This window comes from Vidua macroura, chromosome 5, assembly GCF_024509145.1.
Source record: "Vidua macroura isolate BioBank_ID:100142 chromosome 5, ASM2450914v1, whole genome shotgun sequence".
In the NCBI taxonomy this organism is placed as follows: domain Eukaryota; kingdom Metazoa; phylum Chordata; class Aves; order Passeriformes; family Viduidae; genus Vidua; species Vidua macroura.
Genome location: NC_071575.1, coordinates 63,003,976 through 63,029,907, shown reverse-complemented (window position 1 = coordinate 63,029,907; position 25,932 = coordinate 63,003,976). Strand labels below are relative to the sequence as shown.

The window sequence follows — 25,932 nt, the reverse complement described above, 5'->3', positions numbered from 1 at the left end:
TGCTGTGTAAGTTACATCTGAAGAAAAGCATGATCTGATCAAGATGTTGCAAAGGCAGAAACAACTCCTCCAGAAAACAGTAGGAACATGGAAGTACTTAGCAGAGAAAAAGAAACAAATGGTTGAAGTCCTAGCAGTAGTGGACACAGAGAGCTTGATTCAAGTATTCTAAAATAATTTCTGTCTTAGATAACCTATATTTTGTTTTTACTTACATCAAATTTGAATCAGGTGTTACATGTCTACAAGTCTGCAGGGAACAGGTTAAGTGATTCTTGTACTGATCAATTTAGATTTTTAAAATATTCTGATATGAATCACACACTTTAGATTGAAGCAGACAACTAGAGTGGTACTCTGACTAGACCCTAGGACTCACTCACATCTGAAACTCCCACTGGTTTAATAGGGCATTAGGGGTCAATAGGCACAAAGACTAATCTTTTTTACTTTTTTTACTTTCAAGTAGAACAAAGGAAAAGAACTCTAGGAGAACAAATATAGGTCTGAACATCAGAAAATTATTTCAAAGATGGCTTGTATTGCTTTTATGGTTCACATATTACTGGGGCCCCGATTATTTTCTGCTTGTACAATAACTAAGTCTGCCAACAAACTCACATGGGGCTGGGAATAACCATATTGTTATATTAGATTTAGGAAGTGGGTGCTCAAAAGTCTCTTAATAATGTCAGGCTTCTATAAGGAAAGGATTAAAAGTAACTCTCTTCACTCAGAAAAATCTCTTCAACTATCAAAATCAGCAGAGTGCCTATGTGCCAAAGGAGGCCAACTGCACACTGTGCTGTATGTGCAGAAGTGTATCCAGCAAACAGATTGATGGAAATTATTTTTTCCTGTATTTGGCTCCTGTTGGAAGTACTGTGCCCAGCTGTGGGCTCACCAGTACAAAGAAAACATTGACCCAATGGAGCAAGATCAGTTGAGGGACTATGTGATGTGATATATGAGAAAAAGCTGAGAAAATGGGTTTATTCATGGAAAGCTAAGGGGAGACCTTAATGCTGTTGACAAGTATCAAATGAGTGGGTACAACTACCTAGTGGGGAAAAAAACAGATGCGGACTCTTCTCAAGGTGCTCAGTGCCAAGGTGAGGGATTTCACACAAGTTGCAATGTGAAACAATGCTAAAAGATTTAAAGGAAAAAGTTTTTTGCTATCAACATGATCAAATAGTGGAAAAAGGATCCAGAGAAGTTATGAATTCTCCATCTTCAGAGACTCAAAAGTTCAAAACCCAACAAACACAGCATTGAGCAGCTTGCTGTAATACGACTTGCTTTGAGTGTGGGATTGCAGCAGATGTGTCCTACAGGTTTCTGCAGTTCAGTGAAAGGAAAACAAAACCACTTAATTCATGTAAAGTTATGGATGGAGAAAATGAGAAGGGCTAAAGCCCAGCAAGAACTCAATCTGGTTACTGCTGTAAAAGGCAATAAAAATGTTTCTACAAATACATTAGCAGCAAAGAGAGAGTTAAGGAGAATTTGTATCCTTTACTGGAAACAGTGAAAAGGCTGAAGTACTTAATGACTTCTTTGCCTCAGTCTTTAGTAGCAAGATCAGTTCTGCAGGCTCCCATCTCCTGAGTTGGAAGACAGGAATAAGAAGGAGAATGAAGCTTCCATAATCCAAGAAGACACACACAAGTCCTTGGAGCTGGATGGGATCCACCCAAGGATACTGAGGGAGCTGGCAGAGTGCTCTCCAAACCACTTTCCATCATTTAGCAGCAGTCCCGGCTAACTGGGGAGGACCCAGCTGATTGAAAGTTACATGATGCCCATCCACAAGAAGGGCCACAGGGAGGCTGTGGGGAACTACAGACTTGTCAGTCAGACCTCATGGCTGGGGAAGCTTATGGAGCAGATCATCTTGAGTGCCATCACGTGGCATGTGCAGGACAACCAGGGGATCAGACCCAGCCAGCATGGGTTTGTGAAAGGCAGGTCCTGCTTGACCAGCCTGAGCTCCTTCTGTGACCAGGTGATCCACACAGTGGGTGAGGGAAAGGCTCTGGGTGTTGTCTGCCTGGACTTTTGTAAAGCCTTTGACACCATTTCCCACAGCATTCTCCTGGAGAAACTGGCTGATCATGGCCTGGATGGGAGCACTGTTCACTGGGGATAAAACTGGCTGGACAGCTGGGCCCAGGGAGTGGAGGGGAATGGGGTTACATCCAGCTGGTGACTGGTCCCAACTGGTGTTCCTTCAGGTCTTTCCCAGCCTAAACGATTCTATGATTCTGTGTTTTTCCACAAACCTTTACCAAGTCTCCATCTGATGCAGAGTGAATACTTAGTATATGATAAGGCATAGTCATGGCATTGATCTGGGCATTTTTGTTTTCTTGGCTGGAAATTGATAAATGAGTTTTAAGGTATTCTTGACTCTTTCCTAGCTGCAGCTGTTGGAAAATACTAAATTAACCTAAATAGGACAGGGCTTTCTACAAGGTGGGTTCTTCTTCTTCTTTCCCTCTCCCCACCACTAACACAAACCCACATTTTCTGTTTAGTTTAATTAATGCAGATACAATTTTTGACTTTGTGAGCTGTTAGGATATTTTTCTCCTTTCCTGCAGAAGTCTTCTTCCACTATAGAAGTATTGGAAGTGTTGATAGAGAGCATCCCTACTCTTGTTATACAACTGCACAAGAAAACTTGGTAAAAGAGAGGTGTTACTTTACTGTTAGTTTTCTTCCTTGACAAATCACTATGTTTAGTCAAAGTAATAGATTGGTAGACTAGTGCAGATCTTTCAAATGAACTTTTTTTTTTTTTTTCAATGTATAGTGGTGCCATTGTTTTAAAATGGTCTGTAAACACCTAATGTTATTTAGAAGTAAATTCTACTGAAGGTTAGTGGAAAAGATTGAGACATAAGTTCCCAGACCATATAGATTATTAATATAGCAATGATTGTTAAAGGTAGAAAACTATTGAAAAGCTGAAATGTCCTTGAAATCACAAATTGATAGTAAGCATTTTAATAACTCTGCAAGAGGTAAACATTTAGGTAATAGGTAATTTCATTTTATCCTTTGATGAGCATCTGACTGTTTTTAGGTGATCAATGTGGCCTCATATACACACATGAACTGTTGAAAACTAAACATACCTCAGGCTGTTCTTATGTTAGTCTCCTCTGTGTACCAGCACAGGACCCATTATGGATCAGATACAGAAAGTGCACCTCTTGATACTTGTACTCATTGCTTTATCTTCTTCATCACACTGAAGACAAGGATCATTTTCTGCTTTCTAGTGAGATGGATACCACAATGGAGGGCAGGTATTATTCTTCCTGAGCAGGGCACAGGACATTAATACCTTACAAGGTCTTCCTCCAAAGAAATCGTTGCAATGCAAGTTACTGCATTTCTCAGCCCTTTAAAATAAAAGTGATCAAGTTTCAGCCACTGAGAGGAGAAACTTGTTTTCTTTATTCTCTGCTTTCTGTGAGACTCAGGAGGATTTGATAGAGATATTAAGTGTCAGAAGGAATGCAGAGGGGATTTGCTTTGGTGTCAGTTCATCCCAGCAAATGCAAAAACCACATTGTATAGGAGAATTTCATGTGATAATTTCCTTGGGAGCCTGGAGCCCCACAGCCAGAGACAATGGGACTTGACACCTGGTGACAATTACACTCAGCTCAAATGATGAGTTACTGCTGCTGAACTGAGATGTTTCCAGCCATGTCTGTCACTGTCAGTGACCTGTCTCATGCTTGAAATCAGAGTGTTTTATGTCTTGCCAGATGCAAAGCACACAAAATGTTTAGCTTTTCCTCTCTTCCTCCTCTATAGCCTTAGTAATAAATCAGTTCCTGAATGCAAGTGAAGAATAACAGAAGTACAGAGCTCCAACAACCCCAGTGGTTTTCGTCATGTAGCTGTGGCACAGGAGGGCATAGGCAGTTCTGTAATTTTTTCACCTTGGTGTGAACTAAATGTAGTGTTCCCTTTGCTCCACCAGACAAGTGCTGTGCTCACAGGGGCTGCTCCATACCCTGCACTGCTTTTCTCCCTTGCTTACCTGCATAGCAAACAAAATAAATCCCAGGGACAGACATTGTTCGTGTGGCATTCCATGGTTTTCAAATGATTACAATCTCCTGTTTTTCCTGTGCTTTTAAACACAAAGACTCCCAAAATGCTTCACAAAAGTTGCTAGTTTTGTTAGGTCTTCTCTAAGGGATCTCTTTACCCCTGTCTGGCGTGAGCTGACTTGGAGTAAGGAGCAAGTCTATACTGGTAGTAAGCAGTGCTGCAAGAGAAGAGTGCTGTCTACCTACCTTGTCTTCCCAAACAGAAACCCAAGAGATAATTTACTTGGAAAGAATATAATCACTTATTTGCATATTTGGCTAGAGCAATGCTGATGGTATTTCTTCTCTATGCAATGAGAAATAGCATATTCAGTTCAAGAATTTGAGTTCAAGGATTAGAGTTCTGTTTCAATTATTCCCTTTCTGTGATGGGGCAGGACTCAGTCCTGAGTTTTTTGGATTCACCCTAGAGTTCTACTGTGATTTATTTACTTGTTTCAGTTATATCTTAAGAACCTGAGCTTTCAATATTTTGTGTTCATCCTTTGGTAGATGGTTTTCTATGGATTTTAAGACAGCAGTAAAACACCATGAGAACATATTCGTGAAATTAATATTCATTTATTAAGCATGCCACCTACTGCTTTCAGCACGAAAGCCTTTGGTCAAAGTACACACAAATTGCACAACCAAAAGATTATTCACAGGGGGTTTTTATTGGTCTTGGTGTTGCGAAAATATTTAAATGTCTGGGTCAGACTTGGGTACATTAAACAGCTATGGGCACCAATGGGATTTTTTTCAGCTCCTTGCTCTCAAGATATGATATGTTTTTCTGGAAAGAGATCTAAGTTACTGTCATAAAAAGACACTACAGACTTCAGTGTGGCTTATTGAGATGATTAATGTCAGCCACATGCATCTGATGTGGCATGAAGCTGATCGATGTTTCTCATTATCTTTTCTTCTCTGATGAAACATTTGTTTTCAAAGTCTAGATGCATTAAGTGCCTCCAGAGCATAAGTTTGTAATACTCATTTTCATGGTGTTGTATGATGGCTGTCTTTTTGGAAAACTAACCCTTGCTGACAACAGTAGCCTCCAGTAATGCAATACCCAAATGATCTCCAGATTCTAACCGAGAGATAATCTGGTCAGAAGAGCAGGCTTGCCTCCCATAGTTTTCCTGGCAGCAGCTTTGCGACTGTGAGGTTGGGGAGATGATGTTACACAACAGTGGCACAACAGGCGTCAGACACAATTTCCTTCTTCCTCTTGGTCATAGTGCCCAAGTCATTCATAACCTTTTGTTGACCTGTTCATCCAAAGCTTTTTCACAGACTTTTAAGGTGATATGTAAGTTAAGAGGGCATACCTCCACCTGCTTCATTTCCCTTGTTCAGGTTTTATTCAAGCAAGCTCACACTGTGTCCCAAAAGATTGACTGAGTGGGGGCTATACAGAAACTTCACCCTCAAGTGTGAGCATTTGTATCTGTTTTTTTGTTCTTTGATACACCTTGAATTTTATGAAGTTTCACAGAGATATTATGAGCTGGAAAAAAAATTGTGCCCATTTGACAGATGAGTGAACTAAGCACAGAGAGGTTAGGGGCTGTGGTGGGAGCTTTGAGTTACAGCAGATACAGAGCATGGGAACATGGCTGTCAGCCCTGACTGCTAACCTGCCACCCTCTCAGGTGCTCTGCTGAGCCTCAGCGTTTTCTCAAACAGACAGATTTCAAACATTCTATCAACTTTTTGCTTTCTTTTTTATTCGTAAGGTTATTTGTATACATCAGTTTCAACTCAGATAAGAGACCAGAAATAATTAGGTGCCTTTAGGCTGACAGGTAAAACGTGGAGAAAAAGATTTTAGAGGGTCTCCAGCAGTGTCAGACACATCAGGGGTAGGGATAACTGAAGGAAGCCTCTCAAAACTCATATCAGAGTAGAAGTTGGTGCGTATTGCAGTCATTTTTTTATGATGTGGAAAATTTGGGGGTTTTATTTGTAGTTCAGTTTGTCCATGTGATGTGGCTCAGGGGTAAATGGGTCCTGGCTCTCTTTGAGGCTCACATTACTGACAGCTGCAGTGTTCACTTAGAGCTGGGGAAATAAAAACTAGTCAAAATTCAGAGAATGAGTTTTATATTCAGACCTTCTGATTCAGCCAAAAACCTCTGTATTTTTCATGTCTTTTCATTAAGCTTTGCTTTTTCCATTGCCCATGGTCAGGCAGATTAGGAATAAATGTAATCAGGCACAGTCTAAGTGGTATTGATGAAACTTAGCTGATTAATATCAGTCCAGAATCATGCCTTGCATTTCAAGAAATATTATTATATTTGATGATGATGCTTTGCCTCTTAGGTTCCATTCCATTTATTGGAATGCCTTCCTTCTTCATTTATTTCCCACTCTGAATACATTCTACACCGTTTTTTTAACCTGCACTTTCCTCCCTTGCTGTTCCCACTTTCTCAGTCTGAGGCAATGTGATCTCAGTGTCATTGTCTCTAATGTCAAGCTGGGACACCTGCATTTATTAAGCAGGTTTAAATGGAAAAGCATTTTGAGTTGCTTCTGTCCTCTTGCTGTCAGCTTGAGGAGGATTCCCTTTTGTTTGTCCATCTCCCCTTGATTTACAGACTGCTGAGCTGATGCAAGGCTGCAAACAGCTCCCAGTGAAGAATTAGGAAAGTGGTGAGCAAAAATCTGCTTCTTCATTGTTAATGGCAGGTTGATATTCTAGAAACATAGTAACTTTTTCATGACTATGTAAAATCATAGCAATGGAGAACTGTTTTCAAGTGGATTTCAGGAAGGAACAAATAAATAGCGAAGGAAACCATATTGTTCATTTTTATGAATTTTAGAGGATTACCTTCTAATTTCATACATTGACCAAACTTGAAAAAATTTCACTTGCACTTGTTTGATGATCTCTTATGCCTGATTTACAGGATAAAATATTTTCTCTTCTGAAATGCACTCAGAAATAGCTCAGACACTGCGTTGCATAAGTGTCCTGCAGTGCACAGTGCTTCATCCTTTCTTCTGACCCAGGGAATTTAGTTCACTTTTTTGCCATTAGCAGAAATAATCAAATGAGATTTTCGATAAAACTCAAGTATAGCATAAGCTTTCTATGTGAACACATGTAAGTGACTTGATTTGTCAGATACAAGTTTGTGTTTATAGTGGAGACAGCTGCTGAGAAAGAAATAAAAAGTGGGGTTTGGGGACAAATATTCGCTTTTCATTTATTAATGAAAAGCCTGAGCAACAATAGCAAGACTATTTTTAGAAGAAATGGGAGAACTATAGCCTATAAGCTGTGTATTATTGGAAGTGTTTCTATATAGGTGTACAGAGAGGGATATATTTGTACAGACTAATAGAATCCCTTGCTTTAAGAAATTTTATTTAATCAGCAGCTTTCTATTGCCTACTTGAATATTTATTTTAAACATTGTATTAAGTCTTCTTTAAAACAATGGAACATTCCTTTCTACAAGGATTTGTCCATCATGATACAATACTGAGTCAAAGCAAATGCTAAAATACTGAGTCAAAGGGGTTGAATACGAAAGTAAACAGTCCTTCACTCTGTGTGTTCTTCTGGGGTGTGACAAAAAGGTAGATAGGAACTGCTTTACAAATAGGAGAGGTTATTAGGACACAAGGACTTGGCGTCAGGCATTATCGGTATTTTCTGCGCCCATGCCCAGGATAAAATCTCCCCTCAGGTTCTGATTTCAGTTTGGGGCACTGTTTGAGGACTCATGACAATGCAGGAATTTTAAATGTGTGGTATGTGCTAATGGATCATTGACATAAACCGGTTCTTCAGAGGCTCAGCAGCCTTACATTCCTTTGCAGGTAAGGTCACTGTCAACATGCTTAGTGCCCTGTATGTCAGGGTTACAGGTACTTGACACTTTGCAGGCAGCTTCAAAAAAACACCACAAAAGGCTTCAATTCCTTCCTGCACTTCTGATTATTTTGTAAGGTAGAGTCTAATGTTAGAGAGAGAGAATTGATAAAAGAATGCAAAGAAGCAGTGGTAGACTGGACTGAAGCCATGTACATGTGTGAGCGGGTTATTCCCTTAAGTAGGAGAAGAAATACACACAAGCCCTTTCTCCTTTCCTCTGAGGGAGGCATCTGCAGCAGTTTAACACTTCAGTGGGTCCTGGCAGTTAGTAAATCTCTCTCAGGTTGTCATAGCTTAGCTAATACTGGCACCCAGGCTAGACCACAGCTGTGCTATAACAAGATTTGGTTTCAGTGAAATTTCTTCAGAAGGAACTGTTTTATCATGCCATTGTATAATGAGAATAAATGTCTCCGTGGGAAATTCTCATGAAAAATTCATGCCTAACATGCCCTGAGTATGTACCCTTGATACTACACATTTTTAAGTCTTGTCAGCTTTCAGTTTCTCTTTTCCTTCTTTTTTTTTTTTTAAGACAAAATACTGCAATGTGCTCTTTGTGTGTGCTCAAGTGATTAAATATTAATATTCTGGCTTTAAAGCTTTTTTTTTTTTTTAGTAATAATAATAGCAACAACAACAGCTAGTAGTAGAAGTAGTAGCAGTAGTAGTAGTAGTAGTAGTAGTAGTAGTAGTAGTAGTAGTAGTGGTGTTGGTGGTGGTGTCTGGCTTCCTTGAGTGAAATAAGGAGATGTAAATTACTTAAAGTAATCATCTTACCCTGCAGCTCTAGCTATAGAATTTAGTCACTGAGCTTAAAGCAAAAATAAAATTGAACTTTTTCAGCTTACATTGTGTTCATTATGAATTACCAAACAGGAAACTGAAATTTCCTAATAAGTGTAGATACTTGCCTATTTTGTGCTATGCTAATGTTCTATCAACTGCACAACTCTACATTGCTCTTAAAACTTTTGAAGGCTGAAAAGAACCTGTACCATGCGTTCTCATTCCTCAGAATCAGTACTGAGCAGATAGATATATTCTACTCAGTCTAGTTTCTAGGTCTTTTATGTAAGAGGAATTCTGTGTGCTTTTTCCAAGTTAAAATGCTCATTCTTGTGATTATTCCACGGTCTGCCTTTTCTGCCACATCACAAATACTTCAGTGGCTGTCCCAGCCTGTAAGAGCCTTCACAGATGGACCTCTTCATCACACGTTTCCTTTCCACATAAGAAATTTGGAAAACTAATCACAAATTCTCTTTTGGTCTCACTCATCACATCTACGCTGCAAAAACACTGTCATTGCCACATATTTCTACTTACTCTTTTGTTCTGAGTGGATTTGTGAGCCTTGGAACTGTATTTTGAGAGGGAAACCATGATACAATAGCTAAAATATCTTTACCTTTTTCTTTTTATATTACAGAGCAAAATATTAATTCCTACCAATATATAATGTACTTGATTATTGTTTTAATTTCATTAAAAAAAGCTTTCATCTTAGTGTGTTTACCTCTAGGTGGAGTTATTCTTTGGGAGTTTTACCATTCATGTCATCAGTTATCTTGGTATTTTATTATAGGATATGAATATTTCACATCCTGCAGTAGCTCCCTTTTACCTGTTTATATTGTGTTTTAGTTTAAGATCATTAGGATAAATTCTGCCTCTGTGTGTCTGTACCAGAACAGAATATACTGATTTTGATTGATCTGTTTGTATAGAATGGTAACAGTAATGGTAATAACTCCAATCTTATCATGACTTATGTTCATATATGAGAATAATACTGTGATAGTATTCCTGTATAAGGAATCATCTCATCATTCTTACTGACTCCAAACCATAGAAATTACTGAACATTTCTTACCTTTCTCTGTGTCATAGTGCTTGCTTAGATGGTTTCCTTTTATAATTAATGAAGGTTAATCTGCTTTTTTATTTCTCCCTCTCTGTGTTACGTGGTCTCACTTGTTCTCACCTATAGATCAAGGAACCGTGCAAAAAGTTGTTGTCCTACCCACCAACTTCTCTGCAAGTGGAGAACTCATTTTGGAAGAGATGGAGGTTTTTCAGGTTTGGCTTTCTCCTTCTTTTGTTTTTGCAGTGTGTATGTTCACACAAACACTTTGTTCTAACAGACTTTGGCAAGGGCAACTGTGATTTGGTAAAAGATCAAGTAACTGTGCATGCTGTCAGTTTGAAAACCGCATGAAGATTACAAAACGTTGACTGTTATGAAGGCTAGAGCTAGCTGAAGCCCTTTTCTTCTCCTATATTTCAGTTGCCTATTTTTTATGTTGGTATACTTACTAGAAGGATTTTGATAATCAGGTTTTTAGGAGGTCATGTTATAATGGCTTCCAGAAGGAGACTTTTATCATTGGCATCACTAGAGAGGCTGTTGCGTATGGTTGGAATTTCAGATTTCTGTACTTTGATTATCTGAAGATCTTCCTAGTTCTCAGTCGCAAAATGAAATCAAATTAGTGTTGTTTTTGCTTAACTCCTGTTCTTCAAAGTCACATGCCTCTGCAGTCAAGAAAGCAACAAGTTTAAAAGAACATAAGCTGAAAAGAAACACAAAAACTACAGGGAGATAAAGGAATAGGCTCTGTCAATCACTCTGGCATGTAACAGTTGTAATAACCTAAAGAAAATGTTCATCCTCATGTTGAAAAACCCCTCTCAAATATTTGGATGGGCTATTCATTAAACAGTAGTCTTGGGGCAAGTGGTAGTATGTGTCTATAAACTTAGTTAAGGATTTTGTCATGGCCTTTTCTCTATTTTATTAACAGAATACAAAAAGGAAAATTTAAGCTTCTTTATTGAGGCAGCATTAACAGTTTCCTTAAGAAAAGGAACACTCATAAAGGCATCTGTGTTAATACTCATAAAGGCATAGCTAGTCTTCCTAGCTTTCATTGAAGACTTCCTGCTAAAAAAGATATGTGTGAATGATATTTATATAAAACACACTCTTCACCAAGATAGTGCAGATTCCATTTACTGAAACATAAATTAATACAGCACGAAAATAGGTGGGCTGAGAGGAATCTCAGCCTAAGCCTAGCTTCTGGGCCTCTATGCACAGACCTTTTTATCCTGAACACTAAAAACCATGATATCATAATTTCTGCTGTTACAATCTGTGTGGCATCATGATGCTAGAGACTCTCCAAGAGAGCAGGGATGAAGTCATGGGCCCTGTGCTTTTTTATCAAGGGTAGCAAAGAAGAGATCCTCTTCCAGAGTAAACAAGGAAAGGAGAATGTGGCATCAGGTCCAATGTTGCATTTGACCTGCAGACTCTGAACAGTTCATGAAGCAGCTCTAAACTTCTCCAAACCTTTGCCAATTCACATGATTCACAGCCAGATTTTCTAGTCCTGACCTCCCTGCTGTGTTGTGGTCATCTGCAATTAATCCTAGCCCACTGTTATGGCTTTCCTTTGTGACTGAGCAAATGTTGAATCGTAAAAAAACGCTGAGCATTTTTATTACCATCGATTTTATCACTTGTTTGGATGAACATAACAACTTAAGGCAAGAAAAGTAACAAATCCTTTTCCAGCTCTTTAATATTTGATTTGGACACAGACATTAATAGACTGCATGATGACACACAGTAGTATACAGTACTGTCTCTGGGAAAGAAATGTTCAAGTATACTCATGCCATTTTAAAAGAATCTAGTCATTGACAATCTGAATGTATATGTTGCATGGTAACCAAACTGTATGCACTGTAGATAATTTGTAAGAAAAGGATTTTGTATTCTTATCTGGATCATGTGGTAAATATTCATGAGCTATTTTATTTATGAGCTATTTGATTTTTTTTTATTTTATTCATGAGCTATTTGATTTTTCCTTATCATCATTAAAGACAAAACATTTCTTATTCCAAAGTTAAAGTAATGACTCCTTTATTTCTGAGATAGCACAGATGCAGGTTAATTATAAGTGTACAAAAACCTTTTATATATGTGTAATCATAATGTGGTTGAGTTTCAGCAATATATTTTGTGAGACATTGATTGTTTAAATGTCATTTGTTTAGTTCCGAAAATAGCAGTACTTAGTAGGAGTGAGTGCTCCCTTTCCAGGATATAAAAATGCATAGTTTTCTTAGATATGACTTAGGTTTTGGTGACTTTCAAATATCAGTTTTGGGACAGAGTTCTTGACAATGGTTTGTAACTCTGTCTTTCAGAGTAATTCTCCTATAACAACAATGAAGATTTCATCTAAAAAGGTAAGACAAAGTGGAATGCCTGCTTAGTGCTTATTAACTGAGAAGCAAATTGACTTAGATGTTAGAATATCAGTGCTTGTGGAGCACACTAAATTATAGGTGAATTTTCCATAACAAGTACAGAAAACTTGACTGACATTTGCAGGAGCTGTTTATATGCCCTTCCACTAAGCCACTAAAATAAAACAATTTCTATTCATTATAATTTCAGTATAATTTCTAATTAACTGAAAGTGTCAGGATTCTTGTTGTTTTGATTTACAGTTAAGGAATCAAAAAAAATACTGAGAGAGGAAATTCACCCTCCCTGTCTTTTTCTCTAAAGTCCCAAATCGAAATTTTTCCTTGGAAGTCTGTCTGATCAGTGTAAAAAAAGGCACAGTGTTGGCCGTTGGGTCCATGGTGCAATTGTGCATGTTTGTTTAGTAGTAATAAACAATAGCAATAAGAATGATGAAAACAGCTGAGAGGATTTCTGCTGAAACGCTTAACACAAAAGCTAAAAATGTGTATTCTATGGATTTGCAAGCAAGATGTTGCTCAATATTTTACAAAGCTACTACTAAGTAAATATTATTCACTAACTCGATTTCAGTATGCTTTTTCATTTTTATGGCAAGAAGATCAAAGGAATTTCGAAGGGTTTTGTTCAATATTAATTTATATTTTTTAGAATTATTAATTGTTTTTTGAGTAAAGCAGTCATTTTGACCCAGATTTTGGTAATGATCTACTCCCTTTGAACTTCTCTTGCAAAAACTGTGATTTATTGTGAGAGTTCTCTTGGCTTATTTTTCCAGGTATATAAGGCTATCAGAATCTGGCCGTAAGCCTCAACATAATCTCTAGGTTTTACATCTTGGAAACGTATGCACTGGAGGATCCAACTAGGAACTGCATAATATTTATTAAAGTGACTGTGTGCAGAGAAAATACTTAGTTCAAAGGCTTGAGCCAATAATCCTCACTGAATAAGAACCAAGTTCTCAAATCTGAGCAATATTAAGTCAGCATGTCTGCCCCAGGACAGAACAATGACACTCAATGTCTGAAAAACCTTTAACATTCCTCAGTGTTTCTAGCTGCTTTCTAGCAGGAAGGTGGAAATAATATATGCCTGTTCACCTGGGAGATTTCTGTTCATCTTGACTTTATATGTATTTTTGGCTCCCCTCTTGGTCTTGAGTTAATTCCAAAATTAATTGAAAGGCTTTTTGGGTGTGTTAGCCAGGTCTTGGGTGAAACTCCTCCACATGTGAACTAAATCTTCCCATTTCCTCCTGCAGCAACAGTTGTATGTGAGCTCAGATGAAGGAGTCACCCAGGTCTCCTTGCATCGCTGCCACATTTATGGGACAGCCTGTGCTGACTGCTGCCTAGCCCGAGACCCATACTGCGCCTGGGATGGCAGCTCCTGCTCCAGGTTTTATCCCACAGGGAAAAGGTAAGCAGTATTAAGTGTGCCAGTGAAGTTTGCAAGGGAAGATGGCTTTTGTTCTGAGCATTGTGATGTGATGGAGAAGTGGGATGTCATTCCTTTCATGAGCATGTACAAAACAATACCCCCATAGCTGTTGTGCTTGGAGTTATTAATCACCTAGGATTGTATGCTGCAAGAGTGTATGGTAAAGAGCTTGGCTTTTCATATTTAAAGTAATTGATGGGAAAAAAAAGAAAAGGAAAAAAAATGTTCTTAATCATAAATATTAATCTTTCTGTCTCACACACACAAAATCAGTGAGACATTTGTTCCCTTCATTTAAATTCAATTACTTACTATGGATGTAATTATGATAGCCCTAAATACAGCAAAATATCTCTCAGGCTGTCTGAGGAATAAAATCATTTATATGTTTTTGTTCCTCATTTGCTCCTAAGTGAGAAGAATTATTTTCAGGAAAATTTTAGGCAAATGTGATTTCCATGTAATGCCTGTGGATTTGGGTTTTTTGACATGAGGTTTATTAAAGCAGACAGGGAAAGCAATTTCTGTTTAATTTGCAGCAGAACTAATAGTCCATCTCATAATCTTATGCAAAACAAGAGTCTCTTCCTTCCTCCCAGGGGAAATATTTAATAGCAGAAGGCTGTAGTGAACTCTTGTCTTAATAAGATTTCACTTCATATACAAACAAAGCTACAGAATACACAATGAAGTGTTACTGCAGAGGGGACAAATCTTTCAGATGTATGCTTTCTACAACTACCTGGAAGGAGGCTGTAGCCAGCAGGGGTTGGACTCTTCTCTCAGGTGACAAGCAAAAGGACAAGAGGAAACAGCCTCAAGTTATTCCAGAAGAGGTTTAGACTGCATATTCTAGAATCATAGAATAATGAAATATGCTGAGAAGGAAAGGACCATCAGGACCATTGAGTGCAACTCCTGCCCTGCACAGGACACTCCAGGAATCACACCATGTGTCTGAAAGCATTACCCAAACACTTCAAGGCTTGGTGCTGTGACCACTTCCCTGGGGAGCCTGTTACAATGCCCAGCCATCTTCTGGATAAAGAACTTTTCTTGATATCCAACCTAAACCTGTGTCTGTGCTCAGTATCTGAGCTGAAGGTGCAGAAAGCCACATACAGTCACTGGGTTTTATTCCTGTTCCCTCATAGAAGGACACAGTTGACAGAACCAGGCAAAGCTTGGATCTGCTGATAATAATGTCATCCCCTGGACAATTGTTTTTGTTACTGCAAAGTGTTCTTGACTCATTCCTTACCGGAGATTACAAGGTAAAGTCCAAACTGTAGCAATTGGTAGAGTACATGGGGTTGTTAACTGCTTTCACTGAGAATATTCAGCCACCAGTCCGCAAACTCATTGTTTACTTCCATGGAACAAAGGTCAGAATATGGGGGAGGAAAGAAAAGGAAAATCCCCAAGTCTCAGGCTACCTAACTCCTACAGTAACATAGCTGCCAAAAGGTACAAGGAGCAGTCAGATACACCCAGCCTGTGCAGTTTCCAGTTTGCCATCCCCATTATATACACCCACCCAGGGTTATTTCCACTGGGGCTTGCTTTCCTGCTGATATTTTGTTTGCAATTTGCTCCTTATGTCAAACCAAAATAAACACCTCTAACTGTATGGAAAAAGATCTGGTTTTCATATGTGAAGGAAATGAGTTGTCTCTTTATCTAACAAGGCAAATTATGAAGGAGAAAACATTGGTAATTAGAGCCAAATCCCATTGTCTAGACAGTAGTTTCTGCTGTATTCATTTGCTTATTTGCTTCTTTTGACACTTCTGTCTCCTGTGAATTACTGTAGTTCCTCATGCAACATCAATTTACCCCAAAACACCTTATGGTATTGCTTTTATTTTCTAACTACCACTTTTTTTAAAAAAAGAAATATCAAAGTGCTAAGTTTATAGTCTCAGAACTGCTTAATGTAAGCAACATGCCATCTCTGACAGTGTGGAGCAGCTCATGGTAGCATAAGAACTCTGACATTCACTCAGAAATTCTTCATGGCCTCCCTTGACTCATGTAAATAGTTCACAAGGGTTAAGACCCCAAGGCATAAAATGAAATATTTTTGATGGTAAACATAAAAACGACACTTGGAATTTCAGTAATTACTCCTTTGAAACATCACCTTTCAAATAGTTCCTTTTCAAACGGTGCAGTGAGGGATCAGGTGACAGGGGATTATGCACACTCTCTCTTTGTGCACTACCTGCAATAATGTGGCCGTAGCTGTGTCACCCTTCACTCAGTAGTACTGGAGCTCCAGGGGCTTTTTGTGGTTTTTGATCCTCAGGTGCTTAGTGCATGGTTCAGAATACAGCTGTTTAATTTGCCAACAGTGTCCATTTGTAACAATCTATCACCAATGCATTTTTTCTTGAACTTGATAAATGCTGACCTACCTTACCCAATACTTAGCAATGAAAATAATATATCTTAATAATAAAAAAAAAAATTGCGCACCAGCTTTTCATGCACTGAATTCTGTGAGCTTTGACTTGCTAGCTGAGGAGGACTGAAATGCCAGTATTCCCAGTAAGCTCTCCAGACAGTTTGCTACAGAATCATGATTTTACATCTGTTATCCAGATTATATAATAAATTCCCTATTAAGCAGTATCCTGATACTTGATGAGTTTTATTGTATTTTGGAAATAGTCACACCTCTTCAAGTAGTAGACAGAATAGAATCTTAGCTCTCCACCAGTCTGCATAAATACTTCAGTCACTCTGCTATGAAGGTGGCTGCAGGCACCAAAAATAAAGTGCTTGCTAAAATCGAGGTGGGAACATGCCCTTTATCATAATTTTATGCTAATGTGTCAGATATGAGTAGTATGAATCTTATGCATCTCATTGTTACCTGCTTGCCTTTATGAAGAGTTCCAGCTGGGGCTTTTGGCTTTGAATGCTGAACATTGTGAGTGAACAGAGGTGTCTTTCATGTATCACCTCCCATCCTTCCATCCCTAAACCTCCACAGCAAAACTGCTTTGCCTACAAAAACTGCACCTGTTTTATAAGCTTCAAGAAATGCTTCACCTAAAGAGTATCTTCACACCAACAGGCTTGCCAAGAGTAAAGCACACTCACAGTAGTTCATGAACTATCCCTAACATTTGATCTAGTAAAAAAAAACCAAAATACAACAAATCCACAAATAAAAAAGCTGTTATTTTCAGTGTAGCTATCTTGGAATAATATTTTGTTTTTACAAAATATTGCAGGAGGAGCCGTAGACAAGATGTGAGACATGGAAACCCTCTGACTCAGTGCCGAGGTTTCAACCTGAAAGGTACTGTAATTTAGAGATCCTCATGCTATATAAAGCACACATGGTTTTCCTTTATATGATTCATTATAACTGACATTATCAGTATGGTTTACTGGAAAAGCATGATTATTTTCCAAGTCTGAGTTTTGTTTTGATTTGGTTTTAGCATCTTTCCTTGCAATTATATGAAACTTGCACATATATGATAAAATGTTGAGCCTGGAAATACATAGTTCAGCATACTTGAACTGAGAAGCTGACACTGTTGACTAGAAAAAGGTAAAGTTAATTTGAGGACTTTTCTACCTCTGTTTCCCTTCAGTCTTTATTAATGCCTTTTCATTTATTTAAGCTTTGGACCTCTGATTTTTTCTGAATATTTTATCCCATACTGAGTTTTGGAGGACACCTTTGAGCGAACAGCAGGATCTAGGCTGGCCTGTCTTTTGATTTATGATTATTCCCTTCTCCCTTTACATGAGGAAAAAAAAAACTATTCCAAATTTCTTTATGGAGTCTCTTATTTCCAGCTGTTTAGTCAGCCTGGAATGGTGAGGGTGGCCAGGGGAGCAAAGGCTTTGCCCTCCCAGCCAGCACTTTCTCCAGATAGATGGACACCAGTCAAATATGCCCAAAGTCATAGGAATAAACACATATATAAAGGCAGCTCAATTCTCTTCAGCCCCGTGCATGTCTGAGCTAGGCAGTGGCAATGTATGCCATCAGACCAAGGGCACACAGAGAATTATGCTCCTTTCACCTCTATTATGAGCCTGAATTTTGAAGTATGTTCTCATCTGTACCACCTGGTGACCAAGTAATAGAGCTTATTGTAAATGTTTTTATTGATGTTTTTCTAATTAAAGAATAATGCTTTAAGAGTTACATGTGAAAGGTTCTGTTAATAATAATTCTACTGAAATAGTCTCCACTGGTTGTTGGAAGAATCTCCTGGATCAGAAAAGACCACAGCAGTCAGCTGGATGTAGATCCCTCTGCTTTAATGAGACTTTCCCCATGAGTCAGTATTAGGTCATTTATGTGAAGCTGAAGAGATTGAACAGGTAATTCCAAGAGATGACCCCAGTGTTAGAGAATACACCTGAGCTCTGAGAGATCCATGTTGAAGCAACTTGAGCTACGTGTCTTCCCCTGCAGGCATGTGCTGAGACCTTCCACCCACTGTCTGTCCCAAGGGTGGGTGTCTGCTCCTTCCATGTAGAAAATGTGAGAATGTCAACTGTCTGCATTCTGGCCTGAGGGGGGATAATTGTTTCAACCTTGACAGTCTTGTGAAATAGGTTTCTTGTTTTCCAGACACTTTTGTAATGTGGATGTATTTATAGGTTCATGTATTTTAGCATCTTTGTAAAGGAAGTTTCGGTGGCAGCAGTGGGATATAGGGTAGGTAGATGGCAGTTGTTTCCCTGGAAAAAAAAAAAGATGAAAAGAAAGAGCAATTTAGACACTTGCAAAATATAATTACAGCTATTTATAGCAAAATGACTGTGTTTGGGGAAAAAAATGAAATCTACCTAAAGGACAAAAGAGCAGAGAGCCAAGCAAAGCCAAGGAATCTTCCAAGCTCATAGAGAACCATAATGCTGAATCCAAGTCTTTAAACATGGTAGACCTCTAAGCACGTATAAACTTAACATTTTTGGCACATTTTAAAATAAATCATCAAGAACTAAGCAATCTTGTATGTTTTCATTTCACGTCTGTTTAATATTGTTATGTTTGTGTTAGCCCTTATAGCCATTACAGAAATGCATTTTGAATGTGAAGTATTTCCTCATTATTCTCCTAAAAGTTAGAATTGGTTTTGGTACAGCTTCCTAAATGTGCTGAAGGACTAGAACCAGGCAAAGTCTCCTTCCTTCAGAAGAATGGATTTCAATTTCACATATTAGTTGATGAAAGAAACTGAAAAAAATGGGAAATAAGTAGAGTCTGAGAAAAGCCAGTCTTAGGACTGTGCAAGAACAGAATCAGATTTTAGACATGCAGACCTCTAGGTATTTGCAGTTCTCATATTATTTCAATTAATTTCCACTGCTCCTTTCTAAAAAAAAAAATGTATTTCATATATGAGACAAGTTTTTAAATCTGGAGGTGCTTTGTTTTGAGGACAAATATTATGATTTGGACCAAGCAATAAGCATCCAGAAGTTCCTACTGGTGACTGCCAATTATTCATCTATGGAGACTATAAAGGGACACAACAAGTCTAAGTGATGACATATGCTCAGCACTTGCCCAGGTGTTGCTGGAGTGTTATAAATGTGTCTTTCTCTCTGTTGCTGGCCTGTCTACTTATTCGTCACATTTCAGGTTGAGAGCCAAGTCCCTTCCTTGTGTTGGAAGAGAAGCAGAGGAGCGGGAGCCCAGCCTGCCCTCTCTCTCCTCCCTGGGATGCTGCACTCAGCTGGAGTAGCTGGAGCCTTCTTTAGGGCGTGATGCTTTATTTTGGTCATACAACCATATTCCCCCAACTCGTAAATGGGGGAATTTCTTCTGTGAAGAAATACATTAAATGCATCAATAGTAGAGAATGAGATAATTTCACAGAAAAATATCCCTGAGTTCAGTTATCCCATCAGCAAAGTTTATCATCCTATAGGTGTCCTAATTTCTCAGAACAGACCATGTCACTCTGAAAACATTGGTAGTTGAAACTAAATGTGCTTCTTCACATTTCATTTCATTTTTTTGAAAAAAAATTCCCAAATATTACTTATTTTTGGCCAGTGTCAGAATCAGACATAATTTATTTAATCTATATTGCAAAGAGTTACATGTTTTCTTATTCAAATCACAATTCACAGTATCCTGACCTATTTCCTTTTTCTTTCTTTCTTTCTTTCTTTCTTTCTTTCTTTCTTTCTAGCATACAGAAATGCTGCAGAAATAGTTCAGTATGGAGTAAAAAACAACACCACCTTTCTGGAATGCACACCTAAATCTCCTCAGGCTTCCATTAAATGGCTGCTACAGAAAGACAATGACAGGAGGAAAGAGGTGAGTGATGTGAATAGGAGATCTGGGAGGATCCTCAGTCAGCATAACACTCCCTCCCCAGACAAAGGGAGGGAACAGTTTGTGTATTTATCAGGCAGTCTGGCTACAGTGAAGCTGGAGAATTTGTGTGGATGCAGGACAGTGGCCACCATTTACTCATACGAATAAGAGCAGACTCAGTACAGCTGAGACTTCATCCTCAGCCCCACTGACTTCTGTCAGATCAGAACAGCTACCAGAAAATTAAAGAACCTTTGCTTCGCACCTTACTGATTGCAAACTGAAGGTTTGCAGCACTCAGAACGTCTTATTGATCCAAGGAAATGGGCACAAAAGGAAGAACTTGTATAAAGTTCAGGAAGAAGTCAGCATGCAGTAGCTCCGCTATGCCATTGAAGAGATAAAAGGCAAAAGTGGGAGAAATGTGAAAGGTTTCTTTAGCAAGATACTAGTCCAGGCTAAGAACACGTATTGACAAAAGCATTTCCTCACCATGGTGCAATCACATTTTCCATTACTGCACTCTCTAAGGCTCTCGAGTTTCAGCACTGTAATATACAGTATGATTGTTTATGGGGAATGTGCCTTCCTTAAGTAATATAAAAGGGGAAAAATCCATTTCAAATCCAAGGCACTTACTATATGAATAAAAAGAAACATCTTTCAAAAGGAACTTTTAAGTAATGTGGTGTCTGTTGATAGGTTATAAGTATTGTAAAGTATTATTCTCCTATCAGGCCATTTTACAAAAACAGAGGGGAATTACAAATGTCTCACTGAGTTTTCTAACTATTCAAAGCCATGTCCTGGCAATAGGTGCAATTCTTTAACCCATTGCTTCAGCAGAACATTTCCCTTCTTTTGTTCTTATGTTCAGTAAATATATTAGAATTGATGCAGTTTCATGGTACAACAGGCTGAATAAAGCAAACAAAGTGTTAATTAGTTTTCAAGCTCTCAGATGTCTGGAAATCTTCCACAATGTCTACAAAAGTTTACAATATCAGAATACCATAATAAGTAAATTAGTTCCCAAGAGAACCAAGTATAATGCAAAGTACAGTAGCAAAATAGAAAAACCATTCAGAAAAATATCAGCAATGGTTTCCTTTCACAGTGGATTGAAGTAGCAGTTTTTACTTCATACTGATATGCAAAGGGACATCTGCACATTCATTTATAATTGGATGATAACAAGCTCTGGTAACTTGCTTCTTTCAGATGATGTGACCATCTCCTGGAACAGTGCAGAGTCTGAAGCCAGAAAGGAAATAGGAGAGTACTTGTGCTCCTGGTTAACATTGAGCCAAGTCCCACTTGAGACCACTGTGGTGGTAATTTTTATAGGCTACAGACTCTGCAGAGCAGATAGAGTTGTTCAGCAGGAACCTGCTCAAAGTCAAAATATTTAATGAGAAGCCGCCTTGAGTTCAATGCCAAATTAGCCTCCCTGGTCCCGCACCTTTCTTCAACTAAGTTTCAGCAGCAATCTCTTGATTCTGAAAGAGACATTCAGGAGTGCAACAGGGCAAATAAGAGTTCATTTCTTAAACTCTACTATTTGAACATTATGAAAACTTCTATTTCATGTGGTTTCCAGATTTTCATCTTTATCTACATCCTGATCAAGTTTGTTCTAACATAAAAAATAAAATTATTTAAGTCATTTTCTGTAGTAAGATTTGCCTTCCTTGAGGTAAATTCTCTTCTAAAGGTAGCAATATTGGTGGTCTCTTGAAGATAATTATATAAAAATGTAGTAACTTGAAGAAAGTCGTGTTTGAAGTGAAGCTTACCAGAAGGTCCAATACTCCGTTGTTCCATAACCTTCCCTAAAAGGTTCCTTCTGCCTTTTTGCTCTCTAGGTCAAGCTGAACGAGAGGATCATAGCTACTGAGCACGGGCTCCTGATTCGCTCTGTGCAGGACAGCGACCGGGGGCTTTACCACTGCATTGCAACAGAGAACAGCTTCAAGCAGACCTTGGCAAAGATCAATTTCAAGGTGCTGGATTCGGAGATGGTGGCCGTCATGACTGACAAGTGGTCCCCTTGGACCTGGGCCAGCTCGGTGCGAGCACTGCAGTTCCACCCCAAGGACTTTGTGGGGGCTTTCAGCCACTCCGAGATGCAGATGATTAACCAGTACTGCAAAGACAGCAGGCAGGCAGGTCAGCAGAGGGAAGAATCCCAGAAGATGAGAGGGGACTACAGCAAACTAAAGGCCCTTATCAATAGCAGAAAAAGTAGAAATAGAAGAAATCAATTACCTGGATCTTAATTTTATTTTATAGTAATAGATATTTTTGTCCTCAGTGCAGGGGGCTTATATTTGTCTATTGTGAACAAATTTGTGCAAATCTGATAAAAAATTAAATTAAAATCCAGTAAGCCTCATAAAAGATCTGAGTCCCAATTAAATGCAGTGTAACCTAAGAAAATAACTCAGAGCATTTTCTTTCCTAAATGCTTAGTGACTCTAGGCTTGGCTCTGTCCTAGAAGCAGCACTGGGTATTCATCTTAATCCAGATTCACCTTTAACATCTCAGTATTAATTACAGCTGAATAGAATTTTTTACAAAATCAGTGCAGTCTTTTTACAAAATCAGTCTTGCAGCTCTGGAACTGTACCAGCTAGACTGGTGGTGAAAGAATCTGGGTTAAGATGCATACTTAGAGTAGGATGGTACTAAGATTTCCTTGCACTGTATTTAAGAATATGAGTTTCTTCTTGTTTACTGCTCAATATTGGGTTTACAGCTTTCACTCATCGATCAAATCACGTGAATGCATGCGGATAGGAAGCAAGTAAAGTGTAGTAGTATTGTTTCATTTGCTCAGAGGTCAAATGAAGGATCAAACAGAAGAAAAACAAAGAATTTCTACTTTATCAGAGTAAGCACTGATTATTGTGCATAGTATGAGTTGTAATAAATTAATGACTTCTGGAATGTAACTTAAAATATCTCTGCTCATATTAATTTTTATTAAAATAGGGAGTCCTATAACACTACATAGCTTTATAAGTGGCACAAAGGTAACATGAGAATGTTCATTATACATAAAAATTTGAAAAACACCTAAGTGACTTAGGTATTTTAGCTACTTTTCAAAGGATTACACTCCAATTTCTTTTCAAAGGACAGAATGTAGATATACTGTATAGTGCTTGTTCAGAAATGAAAAATATAGATTCTGTTCTATGATTTAGTTGGAGTTGGTCTGCAATGTGGAAACAAGTCATAAGTGTCTTTGAAAATTTTAAAACATTATTTTTTCAACTGTTTTCTCAAAGTTGCAAATATTTTAACTAAAATTTTCTAATTAAACCATTCCCATTTTCCAGTCTTTGTACCCTTATTCTTTTCCATGTTATTTTCTCAATTTGCCCCTATTTTCAGTTCTCTGCTAAAAAGTAGATGAAGAAAAGAAAAGAAGGAAAAAAAAGGAACGAGGGAAAAATAAAACTGAAAAATGGGTTTGGGTCAAAAACCAAAAACTATAACTTGAGAGGCAAGTTCAAACAGAAATCTTTTGTTTAAGAAGCAGCTGTCAGGTCTAATGAAGCAAGTTTTGTTGAAAATTGGGTGAGTGTGCACCAAGCCATCCTAGGAAATGCAATCACTTTTTATTTTTGAGCAACCCAAATGCCATAAAGAAGGACAGATAATCAACCCTTTTACTATGTAAGAGTGTTCTGGAAGCCACTGAGTCTGTTCAACCAGGGATTAAAAATGTATGAGTACCCTAGAAAAATCACAATTATTTATGGCATTATACAAAAATATAAACTGATGTTCAGCTCAAAACTGAGCTATGTTAAGTTAAAATTTTGCTTTTATTAGAATACTCTGGGAGTAACTCTACAGGGCATGGGGAAACACTTCTGGGTTTGTGGCTGTGTGAATTCAGTTTAATGCAATGGAGGTAACACTGGTATTTATCCGCCATTAGTTGGATTGTCACTTTATCACCACCTCATGAAGGATAGCTGGGAAATGAGCCCTGATCACGCCATTTAAACAGTCTCTAAATCCCTTTGATGCTGGTGGGATCTCTTTGAATTTAATTTGTGTGCTTACTGCTGACACGGCAGTGCCAGCCTGCTCATATATTGCCATCTAGTTAAGCACTCCCCTTACTCAGTGTGTATTTCTGCAACATTCAGCCATTAATAACTAAGATCTTTCTGATGGAAACCATCAGGAAACTTTCCCTGACCTCCATGAAAATGAATTTCACCCCAAGAGCTGGCAAAGTAGGTTCTGGAGTAATCTGGCTTTTTTCCATGTTTTCTTTTTTTTCCTTTTTTTTTTTTTTTTTTTTCTTTTTTTTTTTTTCCTTTTTTTTTTTTTCTTTTTCCCCCGAATATGACTGAGTTCTGAAGTGTGTAAGTGGCAAACCAAAAATCAAGTGCCATGAAATAGAACTACCTCCTGGAATGACACTAGTGCATATTCTCTTTATGCTGCCATGCTCTTCCTATCTCCCCAGCAGATTCACTGCAGATTTAGTGTGATACTAATGTCTATTGTGAGAATCATAATTGCTTCCAGATGGAATACAGTGATTAATAGGTATTTCAGGGTACAAATTGCCCTTTAAGTGGTTAGGTACAGTGATATTTTAATAGGCCCCCATTAGGCCTCAGAAATTATAGTTACACTGTTTTCTAATAGAATATTGGCAATAAGGGATTCCATTAAAGCAACAGCATAGCTCAGAATTTCATATGATTATAAAATAATATTTTTAAAGCTGCTTCATATACCATTATTATGGTATGACTGTTTAAGGGATTATACTTAAACTAACATTTTTCCTGCTGCATGAGAACTCCAGTATATAAATATAATAAGCTTCTGTCAGTGCATAACTGGTCCAAGCTTCCATGCTTTAGGAGCCTTCCCGCATGTACAGAGAAATGAGGAACCAGATGCTCAGCTGCTATAAACTAATTTAACTTCCTTGCTGTCCTTACAGCTACTGGGGTTGATATCAGCTGAGTGTTTGGCCTTAAATGTACAGAAGAGACAAACTGCAATTTTTGTTCAAAGTAGCCCCGCTACTGTAGGTAACAACAAAACTTAAGACTGTAATATTATTTGTGCTATTTAATACCTCCTATTTTGAGGATTTCTAAATAATGTATATAATTTTATTCCTTAAAAAAATGCAAAAGCAAAATGACTTCTAGGCATAACTTCACCAAATGTAAAGATATGTTCTCTGCCAAGAATTTCACTGTGTACTGGTATTTTTTTTTTTTGCCTTTTTATTTTGTGTAGTTTGTAAAGTTTGCTGAAATCTTGACCTAACAATGTGTTCTTTGCAATTGTTGTTACTGTAGATATGCGTGTTTTATTAAGAGAATCTTGTGTATAAGTTCCTAGCATGATGAAACTGTCATGACAGTGAATATGCATCATATAGTGTGTAAGAAAGAACAAAATGTAGTTTAACATAGTACTATTTAATTGAATATCTAAAATGCCCAACGAAATAAAGTGTGTTGCAACAATTAAAAATTTGTTGGTTCCCCTTTATGGATGTGCATTAAAAAAAGGAACTTCCTTTTTTTTTTTTTTTTTTTTTTTTTTAATTACAAACAGAAAAGCAATTCACTAGGTTTTCCTAATAAGTTCAAGAAAATATTTGGAGAATCAGGTATTGTAGCTGGTCAGTTCCGAGCCCTGCTCTGGACTGAAGCCCCAGACACAGAGATAACAAGGAACTCATGAGGAGTCAGAGATTAATTCTTTCAGAGATTATCCCATATAAGCATCTTGCATAAAAACAGGTTACTTTTATTCATTGTTTAAAAAGAGAATAAAAAAAATTTGTTTTCTCCTAGGAGTATAAAGTAAATCAGAAAT

General features: G+C 37.9%; 1 protein-coding gene across 1 annotated transcript in view; it reads left to right on the top strand.

Moving 5' to 3' along the window:
* Positions 1 to 25,578, top strand: part of SEMA3C (semaphorin 3C) — a 116,286-nt gene extending 90,708 nt beyond the window's left edge. The window contains exons 13-18 of the mRNA XM_053978120.1: positions 10,010 to 10,098; positions 12,241 to 12,282; positions 13,569 to 13,726; positions 16,990 to 17,057; positions 19,927 to 20,057; positions 21,923 to 25,578. Coding sequence (XP_053834095.1) covers positions 10,010 to 10,098; positions 12,241 to 12,282; positions 13,569 to 13,726; positions 16,990 to 17,057; positions 19,927 to 20,057; positions 21,923 to 22,336 — 902 coding nt within the window. The 3' untranslated portion in view covers positions 22,337 to 25,578. The remainder of the gene's footprint in view (positions 1 to 10,009; positions 10,099 to 12,240; positions 12,283 to 13,568; positions 13,727 to 16,989; positions 17,058 to 19,926; positions 20,058 to 21,922) is intronic.
* Positions 25,579 to 25,932: the final 354 nt, after the last annotated feature.